General features: G+C 40.3%; 1 protein-coding gene and 1 long non-coding RNA gene across 3 annotated transcripts in view; one reads left to right on the forward strand and one right to left on the reverse strand.

The window, feature by feature from the left end:
- PRPS2 (phosphoribosyl pyrophosphate synthetase 2) overlaps positions 1 to 1,426 on the reverse strand; it is a 29,676-nt gene extending 28,250 nt beyond the window's left edge. Inside the window, exon 1 of one of the 2 annotated variants that reach the window (XM_068920515.1) lies at positions 1,200 to 1,426. In XM_068920515.1, the coding sequence (XP_068776616.1) occupies positions 1,200 to 1,321 (122 nt within the window). In that variant the 5' untranslated portion in view covers positions 1,322 to 1,426. The remainder of the gene's footprint in view (positions 1 to 1,199) is intronic. The other variant, XM_068920508.1, reaches the window with a different exon arrangement.
- LOC138062444 (uncharacterized) lies at positions 1,250 to 24,917 on the forward strand. Its single transcript, XR_011136453.1, has 2 exons — positions 1,250 to 1,381; positions 22,231 to 24,917. It is a non-coding gene; the product is annotated as an uncharacterized lncRNA (long non-coding RNA).
- The last annotated feature ends 66 nt before the right edge of the window (positions 24,918 to 24,983 follow it).

A 24,983-nucleotide genomic window follows, 5' to 3' on the forward strand; every position in this document is an offset into this window, starting at 1 on the left:
TAACATCCTGTTCTTATATGCACTCACATACAGACCTACCTAGGAAACTTTATAATGTACTGTATTGCATAACATCAAAAGGATCGCATCTTAAATTAAAGAAGGCTCTGCCACAGCTGATCAGCTGCAAAATTAACTATTTCTGAACGGTCAGATAAACCTCACTGTGGACTGACTGCCTCTTGCAAACCCCACTGAAAGAGGTTACCATCCTCCAGCCATACGCAGCTGCTCTCCGCTTGAACAGCGGGATTGGGCACCTCTCCCCCAGTGCTGAGGTTGCTCACAGGACCCAACTCCTCTGGGTCACAGTGAGTCAAGACAGCTCCAGTACAGCACTTTGCCCCACAAGCCCACGCTGCAGGCGGCATGGAGGAGTGCTCAGCAGCCGGAGAAGGCAGTAACAAATGCTGCAGGGTAGGTCTGTACGCCCACGGGTCCTGCACCCCCATCTTCACAGGCGCAGGTCAGCAGGGCTTTTCTCACCCGAGCCCAGCATGGAGCACTACCAAAGCAGGACATACGCATTCACAGCGGACAAACCGCTCACGTCCTCGGTGCGCTGCGTGCTTTGTGCCAGACACGAGCCCTGCATCAAGGGGCCCCAAAAGCGATGGGGGTGCTCCCAAAACACAGCACGCACGAAGCCGGGAGGCGAGAGGGGCGTCGTGCGTGTGAGGGGGGGGATACATGTACCAGCAGGGCCACCAGCCCGACCACACACCTATCAGCTGCGCCCACCCCAGCACAGCTCTGCCTCTTTTCCTAGCAGAGCCCCTGGGCGTTTCTCCGGTTGGGGCAAACGCTCCAGAGAGACGCCGGGGAACGCCTGGCGCGTCTCACACCTTATCTATTTATTCACATCTTAACGTTCACAGGCAGGCCGCAAGCACACGGCACGGCAAGAGGCCCCGGCAGATGCCCGGGCGGCGGGTTTGCCAGCGGGGAGGTGCGCGGGGCGGGGAGGGGGGGATGGAGGGACCCAGCCCGGCCGCCCCCGGCGGGAGGGGGCCGGCGGGGTGCGGCCAGGGCGGGCCCGTGACGCCAGCAGGGCGCGAGGGCAGGTAGCACCGCCCGCGCGAGGCGGGGAGCCCGGAGCGCGAGGCCGCCCCCCCCCCCCCCGTCCCGTCCCTAACGGCTGCCGCCCGCCCGCCCGCCCCCCCGCGCCGCGCCCCCCCCTCCCCGTCCCGCCCCCGCACCTGGTCTCCTGGTTGCTGAATTTCTTGGTCACCACCTTGCCCAGCTCCAGCCCGAGCCGGTCCGCTACGCGCTGCGACAGGTCCTGGTGGGAGCTGCCGCTGAAGAGCACGATGTTGGGCATGGCGAGCGGGCAGAGCCGAGAGCTTGGGCGAAAGAGAGAGCGCGGCCACCCCGGCGCGGGGTCAGATAAGCGGCGCGGCGCGGCGGGCCCGCCCCCTCCCCGCCGGGAGGAGGGGGGAGGGGCGGGGCGAGGCGGGGGCGCCGGGGGGCGGCCGTTGGCGGGCGGCCGTTAGGGGCACAGGTAGCGCGGGAAGGGGGGCGGCGGTTGGGGCCGCAACGTGGCCGAGGAGGAGGCCGAGGCAGGGCAAGGCGAGCCGGGCCGGGACACGGGCAGCGCCGGCGGCGCCTGCTCCTTCCGCTGTCGGTCCTCCCCCGACGGAGCCCCCTTGCCAAGCGGCTAGGGAAGCGCTCAGGTGCTGGGTCTGAGCAGGTCGCGTTAGGCTAGGTTTTCCCTCAGGCGGTTACAGCCTCTTTCGCGCTTCCTACAGATGCGCAAACGGCAGCTCCCGGCAGGGTTTTGCCTATTTAGGCATTTGCGTATTTATCGCTCAGGTGACAGTATCACCTTGAAAGCGGTCGCCACATACAGCTATAGCCAGGTGTATATTTAATCGCATGGATGTCTAATTAGCTTTAGCTGCCACAGCTGTCCCCGAATAACCTACAGTCGATTCTGTATATATACCACTCATTTTCCGCTAAGGTATTTTTCTTTCGTGTTGCTTAGGAAATGGCTCTGCGTACAAGTTACTGCCAAGATATCGAACAATGACGAAAAAGTGTTGGCGTTTAGCTAAAGTACTTGTAGGCTTATATATAAAAATTTAAAAAATTGCATTGAGTAAATGACTGGACAACCACCTCAGTTTTCCAGCACTAAACAGCCTTTTCCTTAGAGGAGCAGGGTTTGGAACTGTTGCTTACTAACGCTCTGTCAGTGGGATTATTCATAATCAGTTAAACTCCAATGTTCCATAGACCAGATTTACTGACAGTTTTAGAACTGGCCCGAAAGTCTTATCAAAGTGTTTTTTCAGCTGAATACTGGATTTTCAACAAAGCAAACTTTTCCTGAAAAAGAGCTGTTTATAAGAACAGAAATTTCTCCATCAAAAAAAAAAATTTCCAAAACTGAATGTTTTAGCCAACAGCTGAGTAATAAATAGTTTGGGTTAGGGAGTTATGAGTTGATAGTCTTGGTTGCTCATGCTCCCATTCTCCGTGATCTAACCCAGCCAGCCAGGTATTTCCACAAATAACAGATACTTCTTGCTAAGTTTTGCATCACTGCAGAAACAGTGTAAACAGAGGACACAGCTTACGGACAAGCACGGGAACAATAAGTATTGTGACTTACCACAGCATAATTTCAGAATCTATTTCAGTATTTGATGCCCTGCCAAAACCTCAACATACGAGATCTATATGGCCCCTTCACCCTTCTGCACTTTTTTGTATTTTCTCTCAATAAGAAAAAGGCTTTAACTGTCAACACTCAAAACATGATAGCATCTGAAAGTGAAACCTGTGTTTTTTCCAGTTCATACCTCTTCTTCAACAACTAATTTTGTAGGCCACATTTTGTTCTTAGTTATTTGCAACTACTAGTTTTGCCAGCTGTTGAGACTTCATTGTGTTTTTTAATAGCTGTTGTTCTTCTAAAATCATTCACTTCTGTGACAGGAGATCTCAGCTTTCATTAAGACTGCATATTTCTAATGTGTGAAAAAGAATACTCACAGATATGTCCCGCGGATTATCAGAATTCAAAGCCGTGCCAGGTAGAAAAAGGGTAATTTAACTTCAAAATAGTGAAAAAAATGAAAACCAACCTTCACTACAGGCTCAAACCAACACCATTTGAAATGGCCTGCAGAAGACAAGAAAGAAATTGGGCTGCCCAGAGTTGGGAGATCTCAGACTGACCAAAGCAGTTGCTACCACAAAAATTCCCGTATCAGCCAGCCGAACAAACTGTTGAGGACAGGCTACCGAGAGGCTGGAAAAGTGAGCTGGCAGGAAAATATACCTTCTGGGCAGGGGTCTGTTGGCATCTCACATTCAACCTGTTCAATCTTTGTCAAAATCAAATCATCTTCACAAAAACTTTTGTTTCTTAACAGATTCTGATGAAAAAAGCAATAGAAGAAAAAAAAAACTCTTGAAGAGATTTTTAGCTTAGTTCTCACAAATCAGAGGCTAAATATATGAAAAGAGAATTAATTTAAGTTAAAAATAATAAATGTTTGCATTCATTAACAGATCTGAATTGCTGGGTTTTATATGTAAGTTTGGCAGCACTGCTCACTTGGTGCATATCCTTATCTGCTTTCTTTTTTCCAGGGTATCTAATTAAAACTTTTGTCGCATGGAAGTTACTAGATACTTCTCTACTTGCTGGCTTAACTGGATACTCAAACACTTCTTTTCAGCCTGGTTAGCAAAAACAAAGATTCTTGTGTTAATTACTGTTTATCCTATAGCTACAATATATAACGGCAGTCATTTAAACTAGCTGTGGAGGTTGATGTACAAAAGAAGCGTTCTGGTTGACATGGCAGAATATAGCTACCTTTTCTCTGATTGTAACAGACTAAAATAGTGGACCAGAATCCAAAAACTGATGTCATTGCTGCTTGAAGCTGAGTATTTGCTTTGCGCTGCTTTAGAGCAGACATCAGTATCTTCCCCCTTTCTCTTTTGATTAAATAAATGAGAACTATAAGGTAACTACCCACCTAACAGTAGAAAGTAAAACTTTCTGTCTTCCTTTTACCATCATGTTGTTGGTAGAAGTGGTCTTACCTGATGTAATATAAGGTATTTTGTTTGGTTCAACTGGAACTGAGAAAGCATATGTAATTCTGCTGCTGCAGCAGAAAGCCCTTCGAGCAAATGTATAAGAGCAAAATAAAAACAAGGGAATTTCAAATATCAGAACCAGAAATCAAACTACCTAGGACTCTAGTTTACAGAAAACTGTGATGTTTTCACCCATCTTATTTTTATTCCTGGTACACAGTTTTGCAGATCTTCCCATATAGCTCACTCTAGGATTCTCCTCACATTTCCCATATTAAAAATTGCTACACTCTGAAAAAAAGGCCACTGAATGTAACACAGGTCCTTTGTAGTTTTTGCATCACAATTACTTCTGATTAGTTTTTTTCTTTTTCAATTTACAAAATATCTTTATTTTAGTTGGAAAAAAAACCCCAAAATCCAACCATTTAAAAAAGACAGACAAAATCCCTGTAGGGTCCCCAGAAGTACAATTTGAATAGAAAAGTGTTTCATTCCTTCCTTTCACAGTCATAGTTTGCAAAAGATTCCGTTGGCCAATTTTTGCCCTCAGTTACATCATTTCATTGTCAAATGTTAACAAACTATGGCTCAGGTCTCAAAAGAGTTAATTCTGAAAATCTGAGATTTAAAATAAACAGTTGCAGGCAATTTTATTTGTCTTGTGGATTTTTAACTGTTAGTGTACATTTTGGTCATTATTTCAAAATTTTCTCAGAATCTTCTTTAAAAAATGAATGCTAATATTTGCCTCTAATCACTTGTCTCCAAGGGCTTTGGCTTGAAGAATAAAGAGCAAATACTGAAGGCCTTAATAGAGAATAGCAGCAGCTGACAACATTACAATCACATCTGTCCAAACCTATTATCTCTACATTTTGTGACCCGTGGTTCTGTTGTCTTCAAGTGCTGATCTTCAAATGCTTCAGATGCTGATCTTCCAAAGCTTGTTCTATCCTGTCAGTATAAATACATAAAAAGATATTAAATGAATCATGCCTCTGAGAGGGCGTCAGGTTTTATCATCAGACCTCTATATCTGTTCCTACCTCCCAATAGCCTATATCTTCATGATCCTAACCCCCTACTCCTCCCAGATTGCCCCATATATTCCCAGCTTCCACATATCTCCAGTCATCTCTGTTGTACTCCCAGCTGTTTTCCAAATCCCCGTTTCTTCCCTACTCTGATCTCTGGCTTCCCATTTCCCTGTTTGTTTCTAGTATTACCTCTGGATATTTTCTGAAGACTGACTATTTCAGTGGCTGCTTCTCTTTCAGACCCACTGCTCTATCATGTACAATTTAGCTGCTCATGAAATCTCTTTGATCACTTAGCTTCACTTTTCTTTGTGAGCACATACAGCTCCTGTTGTTTCATCTGCTTTATTCTATAAAGAAGCTTAATGCCTTTCTTTCTTACATTTATTCTGAATGAAGATGCTAAGCCAAACAGCTTTCATAAATTTCTCCTTATCCCCATCATAACACCCCTTTCTCAGCTGTACCTGTGACCTAACAAATGGTATCTAATATGATGCATGAGCGGTGGGGAGAACAGAAATAATGTTCAAACTACAAGTTATATTAACTATTCGCTGTATGCTTTTTATGTCGGGACATTTTTCACATCAGTGGCCTAAGCTGTTCTTAGCCCCATCCTTATCTCCCTAGTGATGTTCTTCTTCCTCTCTTACAGATTTTCTCTTAAACTGCCTTTAACTGAACAACAGGAAATATCTGTTGGTGCTGAAAAACCTATTTTCCCCTGGAAAACTTGTCACTCTTTTTCTAATCTCAGCTTTGAGGTGCCAAATACAGTAAGAAATCACTTCCTTATTCTTGTAGTTATAACAGAATGAATGAATATATGTCACATCATAATGCAGTTTCTCCAAATGGCTTACAAGTTGCCTTTCACAATTCTCATATCTAAAAAGCTACTACCTGTGATACATAGTTTGTCCTGAGCAGAAGTGGTCTGACACATTATAGTGGTGAAAGTGATCTACTGAAGATGTTTTCGTATGTACTGTAGATATTGCTATGCGGCAAGGGGCCACACTAGGTGTTTTCTTAAAATCCTTTCAAAGTCCTCTGTATTATTCTAGATTTTTCTCATTGCACTGGGTAGTGCAATAATATAATTCCTGATCATTTAGACTTTTCCATATTAAGCCATCATACACTCATGACTTTGTGTTCAATGTGTGAATGCTTCTCTCAGACTGTAAGTACTAGCATTTATGTCCATTATGGAAGGGTTCTGAAGATCAGGTAACTTAAAGCATCTTTTTTTTTTCATTTTCTGCTGCAACATCTCTTTTCAACTGTTACATTGCCCTTGGCTGCTGTTGACGTGCTTTCTCATAGCAAACCAGCAGTGGATTCTCATACACAAGGAAAAATTTTAAAACCTCAAAACCTGCCATGTATTAAATTTTTTTTGTCCAGTCAGCTTTGCTATACATTTGCTTCCTTCTAAAGATGAGGTCACGGTTCTTCAAGCTTTGGTGCAGTTTAAACTTTTGGGAACCTGCAAGTTGAAGGAAGTCATTTACTTAGTAAAAAGCAATCTAATTCCCCTTGTTTTGTCCTAACAGTTTAGATGGAGATCTTCCAATTTGGGTTTCCAAGTGAATCATAAAACATTTCAGTTTTGCATAAAGATATACTTCTTACCAGCAGGTCATTTCTCAGCTCTTTCTAGGAAAACATGCATATGCTGTTTTAATTCCTGTCTTAAATTTTAAGTCTTTTTTCAAGTGTTTACAGAACTTTCAGTTCCTATTTGATCTCTTACTTTAATTCCTTTTCACCATTTTTTTTCTTTCTGCCATGGTTTTGCCCATTAGAGTTCAAAAGAAACATTATCAAGATTATGGGAACATCTCATAATCTTCTTCCTTGAAAACTGATTCTCACTTCAAATAACAGAGCTTTTACCTTTGATTCCCCCACTTAGTCAACAACTGGTCTTCAGCATCTTCTATGCTATCACTTACATGAGTAGGTAAATGCAAGACAGCAGACTTATCTTGGAACTAAATATTTCTTTGTAATGTCCATATACAAACAGGATTGCATAAAAGTGTTACTTCACAGAATACAAGTTTAGGAACCACACTACTGGAAAAAGCAGTCTTTTATGCATCTTGGTTCTATCTCCGGGAGCCTTAGGACTCCAGCCAGCCTGCCAGACTGTCTGCTTGTTCTCCACTCTAATCTTCTACTAAATCAGCCTGTCTCCATGCAGTGTCTTAATTCTGTTAAACCACATTTTCCAAAAGAAAACCATTCTGCATGGACACTTTTGACTGGCAAAAGAGAAAAAAAGAGAAGCGATCATGATCTGAAACTGCGCTCTTTCTAACACACCATACTTTCAAAACCACAGGTACTTGCTTTTGGCTGTGGTCAGAGGAAGAATAACAGATATCTGGGTCAGATTTGAGCTGACCCAGTATAGCTTTTCTCATGTTGTTGCATTGTATTTTTATGTTTGGACAGCATAGAAATCCTAATGGTCAAATTAAAGTAAAGAAAAGTCTCCCTGAAAGCAGATAGCCCCAAGTCTAGTACAGAAGTCTCAGTGATGCCTGTGATTCTCATTCTTCTATGGCAATTGCATTGCTACTACTTCAAAGGGAAGAAGAACACATATTCAGATTACATATTCATTCCATCAGCGCTGGGTAAAACTCACTAAGGAAAACTTTTAGGAGCTGTCCTGCTGTTTCTGTGGCTGTGGTTATGCAATGAGACCCAAGAACATTTCCTTGCTCCTACATCTGAGTGAGTGCTCCATGTCAGGACAAGATCTGCAAACGGACTATTAATTATCAACTACTTCTTGACAGACAACCCAAGCACACCAAAAGGAAGACACCTGAAGTCCACTCCAAAAACAAACCAGAACTACGAAATAGTCCATCTGTTGCCCAAAGTTTAGCCTTCCTTTCCCTCCCCTCCTTGCTCTTCCCATCCTGTCTCGTCCCTTCCCTTCCTACAAATGTGCTTCAAACAATCCACATATTAATGTTCACTTCTATTATGAGGCTAAGCATAGAAATAAATATTGAAGAAGCACAATATGATTGTGCCCATTTCTTTTTGAAATTACTTTTAAAAACTATAAACTTCTCAGTAATTTTTGTCTACCTCATGGTATCGTAATAGCAGATCATAAGAGTACCACACAGCTTTGTTTTCTCCGTCTTATGTATCCTAATTTCAAATTGCTCATGAGGCTCTGCTCTATACTCTGTGAAGCATATCAGTGAGTAAAATCACTCATAAATAAAATATATAATAATGATTCAGCTGAGGAACTTGATGATTTGCATGAAGGTTAAAATCGTATATGGATATATACTGTGTTCAAAGCTCCTTCTCATCGAATCAGCCTCCAGGGTTCATAAATTATTTATATCAAAAGAGGACACTATCTTTTTAAATCTCTTTCATTGTAATTTTCCCAATGCAAGATCTATCAGCTTCTTTGCTATTTCCTGCTCATGTTTATGGAGCTATCTTTCAAAAGAACAGAAAAGTAAAGTATACCTATGTGGTTGAAAAGAACAAAAAACCCGAAGTCATTTCTTGCCAAGATGAAATTCACAGTAACAGAGATCCTCTGGGATCTGTGAGAAGTATGAGAGTAAAATATCTGCGCTCTGCCCCTTAGCTATCATGTTCCTATACGTTTTCTTGAATAGCTATGTTGGAGCCTCCATAAATCTTCATAAATTCTATTTCTATACCTATGGACAGAACGGCACTATGACTTTTGCCAGAGGAGACTCGATGCTAACGCAAGGGCAATGTTTCTTTCTCTATAGAAAAGATGAAGTCAAATTTTTTCCTCAATCAAATTTTCAGTACCAGCAGCCTTAGCAATCTAGTGGTAACAACCTAACATTTGATTTTGTTAGAAAAGCGAAAAGGACATTTGCTGCTTAGAATGTGTAATTTTATAAACACTCCTAAAAGTGGTGAAGCTGGATTCCAGACTGAATAAACACATATAAAAAAGATATATTTTTATTCCTCTCTGAATCAGAACCTTCCTTCTGCTACTCACAGCAGATCTGACGAGAGCTCGGAGCAGATGAATTAGGCAGCTGCCTAGTGCTGTCCTCGAACTTCAGAGAAGAGATTTTCTGTTTTGCCTATGCTAAAAGAGACAAGAAAGAGGTGTTATAGCAGCATGCATAGCCTGAATCCTCACCTCCTGCTTGCACAGTCCTCTGTTTCCTCTGCTGTTCTTGATACCAGTAAGAAAGAGGCTCCAATGTGAAAGGTGCTTGTGCATGAAGCAGTTCCTTCTAGCAGCATCAGTCTGTTCCCCTTCCTTTGTCACAGCAGCAGTAGGAGCAGAGAGCCATGCTCTTCTTGCTGTGAAACTGAGCCAGCTCTTGATCTGACTCGCTATATGGAGGTATAAGACCCATTTGTCTACTCAGTACGGTGTTATAAAATGCTCCTGTGCAAAAGCCTGGAGAAGATCTTTATTTGGTGATAAAGCTTCAATTGCAAATGCCTAACCTGACATATGTTCTGTAGAACTCTGTTCACAAATTTACCATGTCTGAAATACTGTAGCATTTGAAAGTACCATTCTCAATAGCTTATCTTTTTTTTCTCAGTGAAAAGTCAACAATATTTATAGTTAAAGCCACAAACAACACATAATTGCAAACATTTAAACCAATTAAGTCATTGAACAACTGCCGTTCAACTAACCTCTGAGGTGTTGTGGACTCAGCCCTCTGGAGATATCGGTATCATAGTTGTCAGATGCTCGTAAGTTCCTTGTATCTTTCTAGCATTGTATCTTGGAACCTGCTTTGGTCACTGGTTAACTTAATCTTCTCAGCTGCGGGTAGGAAGAGATAAACTTCATTAAGCCTGGACAGGTCACGGCCACCGTTACCACTAGGAAGAGATAAAGGCAGAAGTCAAGGTTGGGATAGTTAAAAGCTCCTTTTAGGAAAGACTTAGGTGTGTGTGCCCTGTTGCCTGAGGAGCAAAAATGCAAGACACAGTGGAAAGACTGCTAAGGTTCATGTTAAGAATGTATATACTTTCTGTGAAGTTCAAGAAGAGATGAGATACAGGTCTGTTTAACCACAAAAATCTGCAAAGCATTAATCAGGAGAAGGAGGAGGGATTTTTTCAAACTGTCAGCAGAATCCTACAGAACCTAGTGGTACATGGAGTCTTCAAATCTATTGGAAAAGCAAATGGACAGGATACATAGACATCATCTATACTAGGAAATTAAACGTATCCAAGAATGTTCCTTGGTACAAAGGCAAAGTGGCATGTAATCAAGTAAAAATCTCTTAGTTTCCAAAACAGTGTCTGCATGCAAACTGCCTACTAGGAATGACCCCCAGAATGGCTATCTGCTGGAACTGCCCCCAAGAAATACTTGGGGAAAGTAGTAGTTGGAAGGGCCAAGCTCACATCAGGGAATAGTCTTGACAGTTTATTAGCACAAAGGATCATGCTCTAAAGGTCAGTGGTACTTCTAGACGTGCTAAAATTTCCTAGTATATGCACAGAGAGCTAGCCCAGTAAGTTTTTAGAGCAATGATTCCCACCCCCTCCACCGCCCCTGAAATCTAGAATAAGCAACTGGTGAAGTGGCTATTTTTGTTTTTGTTGTCACCAGAAAATCACTGAAAATATAAAGGTGGCAAGCAAGCTTGGGGAAAGTGAATGAGAAGACTTTGTTATTATAAGGAGAGGTAGGTGTCAGAGGATTAGAATAAAAATAAAGCAAACTGTAACAAACTCAAGGATGTGGCAGATGGAGTCTTCTGGAAACTTAATTTAAATGGCAGAAGACTGTCAGAAAGGTAGCAGTAACTGAAAAGGGCTATAAATGGACAACAGGAAACTGCTCTGATGCAAGACAGAAAGGAAGTATTAGAAATCACTGTGGCTGTACCAAGAGTTTTTCAACAACCTAAGAATCAAAGAGAAATCACGCAAGGTACCTAGCCATCCATCCATAAATATGAAGGAATCAACATAAAAGATTAACACAGGCTTAAAATCAGAAGGGAAAGACAAGCTCAATTGCTTACCGAGAAAAGAAAACTCTCTTGGAGTTAATTCAGATTTTGACAAGCTGATTTAGCTCTGGAAGTCCCTATCTCCGCTGACTCTCAAGGGAGCTTAAGGCAATATTAGGCATCTCTGTTCAGTGTCTGGAGGTAAGTGAGATTCTGGATGACAGTTTATTTTCAGTAGTTAAAAAGGATTGCTCTTCACAGAAGGAACAGAAAAGAGGGTAGGGGGAAAGAATGGCAAATTCAAATAGTCAGACGTAAAAATTCCTAGAAAGTAAAACACTTTTGACACCGTCTTCCACAGTATCCTTATAGCCCAATTAGTGACATGTGGACTACACAAGTAGGTGATAAGCTGGGTGGAAAATTGGCTGGCTCATCAGGCTCAAAGTGTTGTGATCAACAGTACAAAGTCCTGCTGGCAGCTGGTTACCTATTGTGTCCCTCAAAGATCAATACTCAGGTCAATACTGTGCAATTTCCTTATTAACAACTTGAACAATGGGACAGAAGTGCACACTCAGGAAGTTCACAAACAATACCAAATGGGAGTAGTGGCTGATATAGTAAAGGGCAGGGCTATTTTCAGAAGGACCTCAACAGGCTGTAGAAATGCGCTGACAGGAATTTCATGAAGTTCAGCAATGGCAAGTGCAAAGTCGTGCACCTGGGGAGGAATAACCCCATGCACCAGTACTCACTGTGGGCCAATGGGTGGGACAGCAATGTTGCAGAGAAGGACCTGTGGCTCTGGTGGACACCAGCTTGAACGTGAGCCAGCAATGCAGCTTTGTGGCAAAGGTCAACAGTATCTTGGGCTGCATTAGCAAGATTTTTGCCAGCAGGTCAAGGGAGGCGATTCTGTCCCCATGCTCAGCACTTGTAAGACCCCGTCCAGAGGGCTGTGCCCAGCTTTGTGCTCTCCAATACAAGAAAGACATTGGCACCCTGGAATGAATCCAGCAGAGGGTCACCAAGCTGATTAGAGGAGAGGCTAAGAGATTTGGGCTTGTTTAGACTTAAGAAGAGGGATCTTGCTGCTGTCTACAACTACCTAATGGGAGGTTATAGCGACAATGAAGCCAGACTCTTCTCAAAGGTATATGGTGATAGGACAAGAGGCAATTGATACAAGCTGGAACATGGGGAATTCTGAATAGAGACAGGAGAAACTTTTCACCTGGAGGGTGATCAAACACTTGAACAGGTCCACAGAGAGGCTATGAAATCTTCATCCACAGAGATATTCAAAACAAGTGTCTGAGCAACCCAATCTAACTGGACTAGCTCTAAACAGGAGAATGGACTGGATGGCCTGCCAAGGTCCCTTAAAACATGTATGATTCTATGATTATGAAAAAATGCTGATTGCTTTTAAAGACAGACAAGAGCTGAGTGTGCTAGATACCTGAGGGGAACCATCCCTTTCCTCTTCTCAGAAATTGTTTCTTCTGATACGTATTAACTTGCCTGCACTAGAAACTCATTATATTTACAGATTCCAACAAGATTTCACATCACATCATAATCTAAAAATATTTCTCCCAAGTGGAAAACCTAGGGTGTTCCTATGACCTGATTCGTCCTTACCTGCCAAAACATAAGGGCAACAAAGGTGAAGTTCTGGCAAGCCTTACCTGTACAAGAGGCCACGTTTTCCAGCAGCTTGAAGATTAGAGGTCCTCGTTGCCACTCCTTGAAATGATTCTTGGCTTAAAAGTGTCCAAAGGAGTTTCTCTGTTTAGAAAAGAAACCTTTTGTCACTATTCTATACTTCATTAGGATTTTTTTTACCCATTTCCAGTAGTTCTGCTCATCTGTGCAGCACGGGGGTGGAGGGTGGAGGGGCGTCCTCTGTGTTCAGTAATTAAAATTGGTCCATTAATTTAGATTTCCCATTGACTATATGATTAACGTTCTGCACGTAAGTACTTTGTCTGTGACAGGTGCTTCAGAATTACTTAAACAACGCGCATCTCTTAACACTAGACTGCAGAAATCCCAAGACTACGTTTTGCAGGGGGGAGAACCCCTTAATGTTTATTTGCTCCATACAGGCTTGTCCAGGGTGCAAAAAATACAGACAGTTCTCTCCAGCAAACCAAAGGTCAATAGTGAGGCTAAAACAAATCTGCTGCTAAGCCTGGTCTGTTTTCTCTAAGTATAAAAATATTAAATTTCAGCCAGTACTGAAAAGCTACAGTAAGCCTATAGACAAAAGGATTGACTTTTGTTTTTCTAGATCTGGGTTTAACTGCTTTGGTACCACAAGATTTAATTTCCTGGCATCAAGTCTAATATAGTTCTCATGATAACTAATCAATTCAGATTTCATTTGTCAGTCTTTCTTCTGTTCCTAATGAACAGAACAAAAATAAACTTTAAATGGTTTTCTTCAGTATAGGGTGACTTTATACATTTCTGCCCTAATATTCTTATAGTTTGGGTTAAACATTCTTGTAAAAGGTAGAACATAATCTGCACTTGTAATTTAAGAGAAACCACATTACGGTCTTGTATGTTATTCCATGAAAAACCCCAATGGAAGTACTAGGTTGTTTGGAATGAATTACAACTCTGTAATGGAAGCGTAAGGCTTTAAGCTGCTTTGGGAAGATCGAGGCAATGTAATAGCCACTCTGAGGATTTTGTATATGCCTTTATATTCTTAGTTATTCTCGCTTTCACAGTATGTATGTTTTTTTCCTCCATTTTATCATTTTCCCCTCACATAATATCCAGATATTCTATATTCCAGTCTGAGTCTAATCTCAGCTGCGTGCATATTGCATTTCAGTAGCTTTAGGTAGAATTCACTCAAGAAGAGGAACAGGGAAGATGAAAATAAATATACATGTGAATTCACCGAGGCATTACATTATCTTTTTTTTCTCAAAGAAATAAATTAATAAATTGCAATCTTATGTAATGCTTTGGTATTTGGTATTTGTATTTCTCTTTTTCACAGTTCCAGAGCTAAATTTTTGAGTGCAAGGTCTATGGCACTGGGACCTTTTCCCCTTATTTTTAGTACAAAAAAATGTACATTGTGGACATTATCTGTTAACTGATGTCTTAGTCCCTTTGAATTAACTATGAAGATAATAAATTATAAAACCATACTAGCCTACCTGTGTTCAACTATGAACATAGAAATTAAAAATTATACAGTTTCACTGCAGACTTTTGAGACCCATAAATACTTCACAAAAAACTATAATCTAAGCACTTTGTCGCATCAGTAGAATAAGGCATAGATATCTAAACCTGAATTTCATGTTTTTCTTCTGGAGTTAATGTGGAATTTCATGCGAAAAGTTATGTGGCTTTGAAGGTTAAGCTCTTCAAATCACCCCTTCCCCTAGAAAGCAAATCAAATGCAACAGTTCCTCGAATGGCTGTACGCAGAACAATTATCGCATTAGGGAGAGTGCACTGTATTCTTAGGAGAAAGGCACATGCCTTCTTCGTTTTACTGTTTCAGCTGAGCCTGGTACTTGCCTTACCTTTCCATGAGGAGGAATTGGTCCCTGCATTTTACAGTTCCTGAAGAAAGTTTGGAAGATCACAGCCACCACACAGCTTTATGAATCTGCTTTCTTTACTTCAAGGTTTCGTCCTTGCAGAACAAGGACAGTGAATCCTTGAGACACTGAAGAAAAGTTGTAGTTCCAGACAGTATTACTTATTTTCCCTGATATCCTTAAAAGTAGGGGAAGGTGACGCATCCCTTCCCGTCCTTCTCCTGCACAACCTGCCCGCTCTGTCCCTAGTTACCAGACCACTTCGCAAAAGAGCACTGGGCAAAAAGTAAGTAGAAATGCTGCCATTTGAGCTTCTGGAATCAACAGGAACAAAATGTTATTGGTTATTGTTAGTTCACAAGCAGGCCTAAGGCCTATACCTCGAAATAGGCTCAGATTAAGATAGAAAAATGTCACTGCAATTTTCCTGCTGGGAGTAGCTTGATTCAGCTTGTTGGGAACCACAGAGAAGTTCTTCAGTGGTTTTCCAAAGGCAGTTTCAGACACTGTATTGTCATAACTATTTTTATTTTGTGCAAATATTTAAAATTGCTTTATATATATATATATATATATATATATATATATATGTATGTATATATATGTATGTATGTGTGTGTGTGTGTGTGTATATATATATATATATATATATAATTAGACTGCAATCAAATTAGAATGGCCCAATTACTTTGTATTTCATTGTTATTCTATGATGTTCTGTCACTGTAGTTTGTGATAGTGTAAAACAAGCAATATTTAGGATTCAGATGATAAAACTCTGGATAATGTCCAAGAAAAAGAGGATACATTTAGGCCCATTTCAGACCTCAGCTGTTACATGCTCCAAAGATCATTTCAGATTCATGCAGTACTGAGTTCACATCATGTTTAGCAGCAAAAAGAGTAACATTTAAGTAGTTCTATTAACCTTGAAAAATAGAACAGAGAAGGAATAAAAAAAAAAAAAACAAAGAAAAAGAGACTTTGTTAAAGTACATGATGAGAAAAATAGAACCAAAAATGGAAAGAGAAACACTGCTGAAACCTACATTCCCAGGTTGCAAGGAAAAAAAATCTGATTCTCAGAAACGACTTGCAGACTATTTGCTTAGATTACAATATAACAGAAAGCCCTGCATGACTAAGCCCTTTAAAGTTGCCTGTTTTATATATCTTCTCCAGTCACAGAGATTTAGCAGGTCAAATTAGGTCTGTTTCTGAGAGGCTAAAGGGATCATTAAAGGCAAAATTAGTCAGCAAATTTATTTATTGTAGTAAGTGAAATATGAGCCACTTTATTTGCAGGATAAGCAGAAAAAGCAGTGAAAATTTTACCTATAAACTGTGAGTTTTATCTAGAATCAGTGACAGACATACAGAATGCACGCTGCTGGATATCTTCTTCAAGATTACAACAGGTTCCTAAGAATCTAGTCTGATTCTCTCTGAAGTTTCCACGTTTATTAAATTCAGATCTGATAAATTCCAACTGGGCTCTGACAACCAAGTTAGGCTCTTTCCTACTCTGTAGTACTGTTTCTGAAGCCCTCATCTGTGCCTTTATCTACACCCATAACATTTTCAAACGACCCTACCATTTAGAGCGGGGAACATAAGTATTCTAGTGTGATTTGTCTAGCATATTATGGAAAAAGCCAACTATGTCTCCAAGTGACATAACCTTTAGGGATAGGAGGGAGAAAAATTTACAGGCACATGGAGCAAATTCATTATGTAAATAACATTATGTAAGGATGGAGATGATATGGTATCCCATCAACAATGCCACAGTTCCCTTTCCAAGCAAGCTATGTAAAACAGAACAGCTGGCACAGGAGGAACTTTGGGGGGGGGGGGCATGTCATGGTTATATTCAAAGTGATTAGATGGGAAATGTGGGAAATAAATACAAAGACAAGTACACTTTCCTCCCAGTCAGTCATGTCTGGTGATTCTAAACTTGAGCACTTTTGTTACCAAAATGGCAACCAATGATGCAGACAGTAAATGTGCTGCTACTTTTGCAAAAATTAACTGAGCCTTCACAAAGAAAATGTGTTCGCTCCTTTGAATTTTAGAATTAGGAAACAAACCTTCCCCCCTTCCCAACTTAATAAAGAAATGTACTCCTTCTGATTCTTTCTGTTCCTCCAAGAAAACGAAGTATTAATGGGTGGGGGGAAAGTCTATCTTGTTCTTTCTGTTTTTCTGTATTTTTTAATGTAATGCTGCTGCATAATTACACTACACAAAAAAAAAAAAAAAAGAGAGACCTCAGAATCTCAGAAGGGAAAATATACATGCCTTTGAAGATTAGAATTAAAAGGTTTTCATAAAACAGGGTTTCTAGCAGTGATATTTAACAGCCGAAAAACTGGCGGAATGAAACTGACAGTTCTAAGAGATGAAGCAGTAAAACAACATAGCTTTGCCCCTAAAGCCCCTTTCTTAGCCAGGTATGGGACCACTTACTGAATTGTCTGCACTTCCCAGGCTGAGAGCGCAACATAATATTGCAGGGAATGCATGCTAAGATAGTTTCACTGTTTAATTTCCTATCTGAGATGCTTTGTTGATGCATTGAATGATCACCCACAGCTTTTACATCTGTATAGAATTTACAGGAGATTGAAAACATTAATGAAAAAAGCGTGAATCACACACAACAGTTTCAATCTAATTTGCCTCTAGGTGTTACAGGTGGTAATTCTTATTGACCTTTAAATTTTTTTTAAGTTGTTAAATTAACAGCATTAATAAAATGTTACTATCATTAATGTCTCCCCTTAATCCTGGAGAAAGTAGCTAGCAGTTCACTAGCATTACAAGTTTGTGATTTGATTCATTCTTGCAGACTTAATGGATGTGATTAAGTTATTTTATGCAGAGTAAACGGTTGCAACATTTCTCTTCTTGCTCCTGTCCCCAACAAGAGCAAATAAACTGACTCCCAGCATCAGTTTCATGCTTCTCATGCGAAACCTATTGTGCAGGTACAAAGACCAGTACTGTAAGAGAGAACCTGATGTACTTCTGAATAAATTCACTGATTAATTTGCTTAATAGTTTTGAACAATTTAGGTTATGACCGCAGTCGTTAGTCTAGGAAGTATTCTGTGGGAAATTAAATGCAACTAGAAGAAAACTATTTTTGAATGCCATGCTTCACTTTTCTTTCCCATTGCTTAAAATGTTTCTCCAGAATGAAGTATTTTTCCCACATCCGTTTCCACTAGACATATATCTTTTATTGGATTTTGAATGGAATTTTCAGTAAATAAAATTACATCACCTACATGCTGTACCTTGTTTAATAAAAGGTCATCAAATCCTTTGTAAATACAGTTTTCTAGAGCGAGGAAATAATCCAGCACCGCTGAATGTAGAGAAGTCACAGAACTATTTAATATTGCTTTCCTTCATATGCATCTCAACAGGCCTTCCCAAATCTCCGATGAGACTTCAAGTTCGATTTGTGTGTACTCACAAAAAAAATATAATTTTAAGCCTGTTAATTTTTTCTACTTAAGTAAGACATTCAAGATCATACAAACAGTCAGAGGCAAAATCAGAAACGGTCACCAACAGTATCTGAGGTTTTTTGGCTTCCTATCTTACATCTCAGATAACAAGTTCCTGCACATGCACACATACTCTCTTCCCTGCTCCACCACTGCTCAGTTTTTAAATAATTAACATTTGACCTGGATGGAGAAAGCTGGAGGGCAGGTTGTGAAAGAACTTGTCTCAAGACTACCTCTAGATTTTGAAAGACTGCACTTTTATGGTTTGATATCTGCACAGATTCAATTTTTACCTAGAAAAGTTTGAACAAATTCCATTAACTGCTTCCAAGTCAGATGGTGGTAAAAGGAACAACACTGTTGTTATAAAATACCAGCATTTCCTCACAGTTCTCAAGAAAAAAATGTTTACACTTTGTAACTTGAAATTTCTCACATTAATAATCTTTATTGCCACATAATGCACTGCAGAATAATACATTTTTTCTAAGGCAGTTATTCATTTAAACTTTGAATTTAAATGAGTTTATGAAAACCATATGCCAGAATTCACAGCATCTTTTTAAACTTTGTATATGACACAGTACACTCACTGCTTGAGATATGCTTAAGGATAGATAAAGATTAAAGGTGAAGTCTAAAAGGTGAAGTTCTGAAATCAATGGCACAATTTCTACTGACTTCAGAGGGGCCTGGGCTCCCTGCCTCTACTTCTGCCGATGTAACACCCGCCCTCTGCTTTTGGTAATGCTAATGAGATGGTGGTAACTTGTCTGCAATGGCAGCAGAGGATACACCATGGGTAGAAACTTTTCCTGCTGAGTATTTCCAGAGGGCAGTTGTTCCTTACTCCCAGAAGAGCTACCCAGGGACCTCATGTGAGTAGTGAGAAACATGGGGCACAGTGCCCATGAACCCTACTCCTACATCACTCTCGCTTAGCCCCAATAATACGATGACTTTCTCTACACATCCTCTGATATTGGGACATGAACAAATTTGCCCAAATGGGCAAGTCCTGCGTAATCAAGCTAGCAACAGAGAGGATATGACACCAGTAACATCTTTCTATTTACAGGCTTATTTGGTTGAGGGTTTTTTCCTTGTCAATTCAGTCCCCAATTAGTGGCCTTCAGCTGTTATGAAATACACATGGTAGCAACAGTTACCAGGACAATTTCCTTTTCTAGCTGGGAGGTTTCAACATTTTTATATACCGGCAGTCTCTAGACTGCTTTCATTCAGGGTGTCCCTCAAATTCAAGGGTCGAGGGGGCTGATGCAAGATGCTGCATCATCCTAATTAGGTGACATCGGGGCTCCATGGTTCTTGTTGTCTGCCTGGAAGTTTGCAAACAGAATCAAGGATGTTGGTCTTCACCTAGAAATACATTTAAGACTCTTTTTTTGGATAGCCCATTTCTATCCTTTTGCAATACCAAACAGCCAATTTTAGTAAAGGTGCTAAGCTTTGACAGATAAAAAAGGAGACTTTTCCTCTCTCTGGAATTCATAGCCAAATGATGTTTTAAAAATGGTTACTATTATTTGTTTTTTTTAACTTTTAGGGCGTACCTTGAAGATAGCATTTCTCTGTGCTTTTGGTTAGGACGGATTTGCTTAAACTCTTTGGGTTGTTTGGTTCTTTTCTTTCGTTAGGGATGAGAACATATTGGTATTTTCTACTCTTGGTTGGGTGCGTGATTTTTGACTCCTGTCAAAGAGCTTAGATATGGGCATGCCACCCAAAGATCAACGCTGTGAATAGCAGCTCTCAAGAGTGAGTGGATGGAAAGATTTTTCCAGTATCAGTGATGTCTTGAGAACAAAGCAAACTGGGGCAGTGAGGCTTCTGCAACCTTTGCAGCGTTTCGTGCCCAGGCAGGAAGGCAGCTGCCTCCCCAGACCCACATCACCCCACAACAATGGCAAGGGGTGCTGCTCAGAGGTCTGCAGGGCCAGGCTGGCTCCAGCACCCAAATGGAGTCCAGGATGAAATCCCAGTCCATTTCCACCCCTTTCTGTGGCAATAACTGCATTTTTGTTTCATGCATGAGGCTCCGGTGTCACTGTGCCATGCGGCGGCTAGGCGACACCTTGTCACGGAGAAACGCTGAGCACAGGCCTGGGTGCAAAGGACTGTGGCAAATCAGGGCGGGCACTTCAGACACGGCTCTTTGCCAAATGGCGGCTCAGAGCCTTCCTGCTCTTCAGGCTTCGAAGGGAAGCTCTCTAAAACCCCTTTCTAGAGTTAGATGGGGGAGAAGGCAGCTGAATGTCGCTGGCTACCTCTCCCTTGTGTCATTAAACTGAGGACGGATGAGACCAATGAGACCAAACACAAGTGCTTTTGATCATGTCTGTAAGGGCTCCAGCCCAGGGCGCAGCCCAGTGCACTGGAGACTTTGGCATGCTACCATGCACCTCTGCTCGCTGTAGAGAAGGCCAATTCTGCACTGTCTGCACCTAAATGCCAGTGCCCTGCCAGCTTCAGGATCAGGGGGAAATAACTGTGTACCCCAGTAAAGAAATTTGTTAAAAGAGATGTTGAGGTGAACTACAGTCCTCAAACAAAGTAAGCTTCTTAAAGGAATTAAATATACAAGCGAAATCTGGGCTTATGTAAACACCCTCCACCTACCTGAGATAATATAGCTTAAAAGGAACATTCAGCGAAAGTAAATGTAGCAAAATCTGACTCCATGAAGCCAAACAGTTATATTATGAAGCTACTTATAATCATATGAAATGAGGTTCAATTAGCAAGATACTATCAAGGGTGACATGAAATGCTTCTGTAAGCACTTTAATGGCAAGTGGAAGATGAGGACAATACGGGTCTGTGCCTCAAGGAGAGGGAAAGCTATTAGTAGGAAATGACTAGAAGGCTAAAAAGTTCGGTGCATTTTTGCCTCAGCTTTCACTAAAAAAAAAAACTGTGATGAGATGTTTACCACAGCTAATGACTAACAATAGGTGCTACTTCTGACTAAAATACAAAAGAACAGGCTGGAGAGTACTTAAACTTAAATTTTACTTAAATTTTCTAATGAGATGGGCCTTGTGAACTTTTCCAAGGACACTTAAGAGTATGAGCTCAAACAGTGTTGCAGGTGAGGCACTGAAATCAGACAAACATTTGAATTCTTGAAGTCAGTAGAGTTATTCAAAGGTTGCATCTAACCCATGTTTAGGCCTGTGTAACTTCAACCTTTAATCTCGCAAATGTAATATAAACTGAGCACAGGAAGTAACACCTGTGTAATGGCCTGTAACAACATGGAAAAATTTACTCACAAATCCTACTTTCTTCATTTTCATTTTTATGCTTTCTCTCCTTTTAAAGTCATCCAAAGCAGTAAAATTGACAGTTTCTTCTGTGGAATGTGATATAAGTCTGCAAGGCAGATGTGCGTGTGATGCCTGTGGTAACACTAATGAACATTACACAGTTTAGACTTTGAGATATAGAAAAAATCTTTCCTACAATATGTAATCCTCACAGTAAGGTCTTTTTTCCCCCATCTTCCTAGGTGTGAAAATTCTCCAAAAATTTGGCTGCAGCCCAAAATTTCAACTTGCCTATTCAAATAATGCTGGGTACAGGGTAATTCCTGCAAATGCAAAATTGCATATCACAATTAGTGATAGGATTCGTCTCATCAACCTTTATACATTTACAAACTAGACGTGTATCTGCACTAGCCTCCCCATCCCCCTCCAGCTCCCATTTAGACAGTGGAGAGAAAGAATCATTTGAAGAGAAAGAGCACTTCTAGAGACCAGTTTATCTGCCCTCTTTTAGATACCTTCATTAAGATGAGATGAATGCCACCTGTGTGGCAGAAATTCCCAGAAATGCCACTTGTCTTTTTATTGACTATAAAGTGAGGTTGGAATAATTAGCTCAAATGTGGACATCTCCATTTGGTCTGATTAATTCCATCCTCTGTGCTAATGCAAAAAATCCCAATAGGAGTTTTGTGTGAAAATAAACAGATGCAACAACTAACTTTCCTTTCTTTTCACTCGCCCAAAAGGTGCATCCCATAAATTAAGGGCAAGGCTTTTTGGTGCAGAAGTGGCAGGAGACTGACTAATAAAATGAATAAGAAATGTCTAGTTAATCCCACATTTTCAAAGGTAAATACAGTTAAAAATAATCTGTGCAAAACTTTTTATTTTACTGTTAGATTCATAGGCACATATTAAATATTTGCTTTCTATTAATCTCTGTTTAGACTGATATGAAACAGATGCTAAAATCTGTATCTGAGCAGCTGTGAGCTTTGAGAAAGTTCAGATCTGCCCGTCGCTCTCAAAGTCTCTATGCACGATATTATTTCTAGGATTTTCCTTAAATCGTTTCTGTGGTTTTTCTACTGGTTGTTTTAGCTCTTAGAAAGAATGATGAATATGCCCCATAATGGTCTTTTGATTTCCTTGTATAACCCGATAAGGGCCTACTAAATTAATTTTCCTTTCAAACATTTGCAAATAAGAGGACATTACTAATCACAAGATATTCCCACTAAGCGTTTGATTCACACGTTATGGAAATGTAGCTTTGAATTTCTCTAGCAGCATTGGACTTGTTCAACAGATCTTAATGAAGGATTGATTTTGATTCCATCTTTAATGACTACATGAACAAGAAGATGAAGTCTTTTAGTCAAGCTTATCTGAGACTGAAAATAATTGAAAAGCTTAAGGTGACAGACTGACACAAGACCATTAAGGTTACAGGTCAAAGGTATTAAGACTATTTGAATGTAACCAGGACTGCAAACCATTAAAAATACTAGGCTGTCGATACAACTCTCAAATATCGATTAAGTCTTTCCACAGAAAAAAACAGAAGTGAATATGTGTTTCAAATTTAATTACAATATATTCCAGAATAATCAATCAATCAGTTGTGTTTTCTCACTTGGTACATAAGACAGTGCAGCCATGAAATACATCTACCAAGTGCAGATGCTGCTGCTTACCTGTTAATCTACTCAAACTGCGGTAGCATCCACATTTCCTGAGGTAAAAAATGTAGAATGAGAAAAGACAATTCAAAATTGCACCTCAATTTAACTTCATATTTTTTGATTCTTTTGAGAACATCATCTCCATTGCTTCTATAACCAGAGTTTTTTTAGGTAATTAAAAATGAAATAATTTAAAGATCTTACTTTTCATACTTTCTGTGTGTATGTTGTTAAAAAAGCTGTGTAGTGGTCTAAGTATCAAGACTGAAATACCAGAGATGACATATATTGGCTGATTTGAGTGAGTCTTCCTTACATATTAAAAAGTCTTAATAAAATTAAGTTCGTAATTTTTTTCATCTATAACACTATTTCTTTGCTATTTACAATGACCTAAAAATTCTTCTACTGGACTGATGGTGTTTTATCTTTGGAAATCGCCTTCTGAGCGAGTGAGAGTGATGTTGTTGCAATCCATCAAGGTGAGCTGCATCTGGAAGATAATTACCATGAAGGCTAAATGGTTTCCTTTGCTGTGAAACTGGTAGGTCTAATCTAGCATGGCAGCAGTGAATACCAGATAAGAAATGAATATTTAAGTAAAAAAAAACAACTTTTCTTTTTACTTCATATTAAAATATTTTTCCTTCTCTTTCTTCTGTTTCTTTAGTCCTGGACTTAATGCACTTACGCAATTTACCGAGACTGAAGAACAGCATACTTCTGAAATCACAGCCTTGGACAAACTCACTTGCAACTACATGCACAGGCATGCACATAAATGCAAATATGTATTCATTTTTACAACAAAGAACACAGAATATCTCAAGCTGGATCGAAGGCAATTTAGCTCTTGCTCTTTTTCTATTGATCATTTTATAGTTTGTATTATCTTTCCTTCTTTGCCCCATCTTCATTTCGTTTCTTCTCTTGTTCCAAATAAAAGTGCAGAAGAGAGAAAAATGCCTGTACTCAAATGCTTGAATTCATTATGATGGCTGCTTTTGTCATTGGAGGACTCAAGGTCATATTAAAAATATTTCTAAATAGCTGCAATGTTTCTCCTTTTTTTTTTCCGAATTGAAACCTAAAGATAGTAGACAGACTGTAATAAGAAGGTATCTAACTTTCATATTAGCTGATCTAGCAGCCAAAAATGAAGTAAGTTTTTGATTTAATGCTCTGACACATACCTTGCTCAGATGCACAAATGTAAAAGATTTTTTTCCTGTGTAGAATTTCACACAATCTGTGAAATAATATCAGAGTAATCAATTAAATAATTTTTAGAATACAAATTTTCTCTCTTCCCACTTCCACTTAGTCAGATGTTTATTGTATAAGTATATAATAACATATATATATATATATATATATACATATATATATATATATATCTGCTGGAGGAACAACACAGCAAGGCACAAACAATCCAGGAGGTTCCTGGAAAGCACTGATGATAACTTGGAGTACTGTGTCCATTTGTGGGCTCCAAGAGAGACATGGCACTATTCGAGAGAGTCCAGCGGAGGGGCTGTGAAGATGATGAGCGGACTGGAGCATCTCTCCTCTGAAGAAAGGCTGAGGGAGTGGGGCTGTTGAGCCTGGAGAAGAGAAGACTGAGAGGTGATCTCATCAGTGTGTAAAAGTATCTACAGGGAGGGTGTCAAGAGGATGGGGCCAGACTCTTCTCCGTGGTGCCCAGCGACAGGACAAGAGGCAACAGGCACAAACTGAACCACAGGAAGCTCCATCTGAACATGAGGAAAAACTTCTTTCCTGTGAGGGTGACAGAGCACTGGAACAGGGTGCCC

Source organism: Struthio camelus, chromosome 1 (assembly GCF_040807025.1).
Source record: "Struthio camelus isolate bStrCam1 chromosome 1, bStrCam1.hap1, whole genome shotgun sequence".
NCBI classification, from domain to species: domain Eukaryota; kingdom Metazoa; phylum Chordata; class Aves; order Struthioniformes; family Struthionidae; genus Struthio; species Struthio camelus.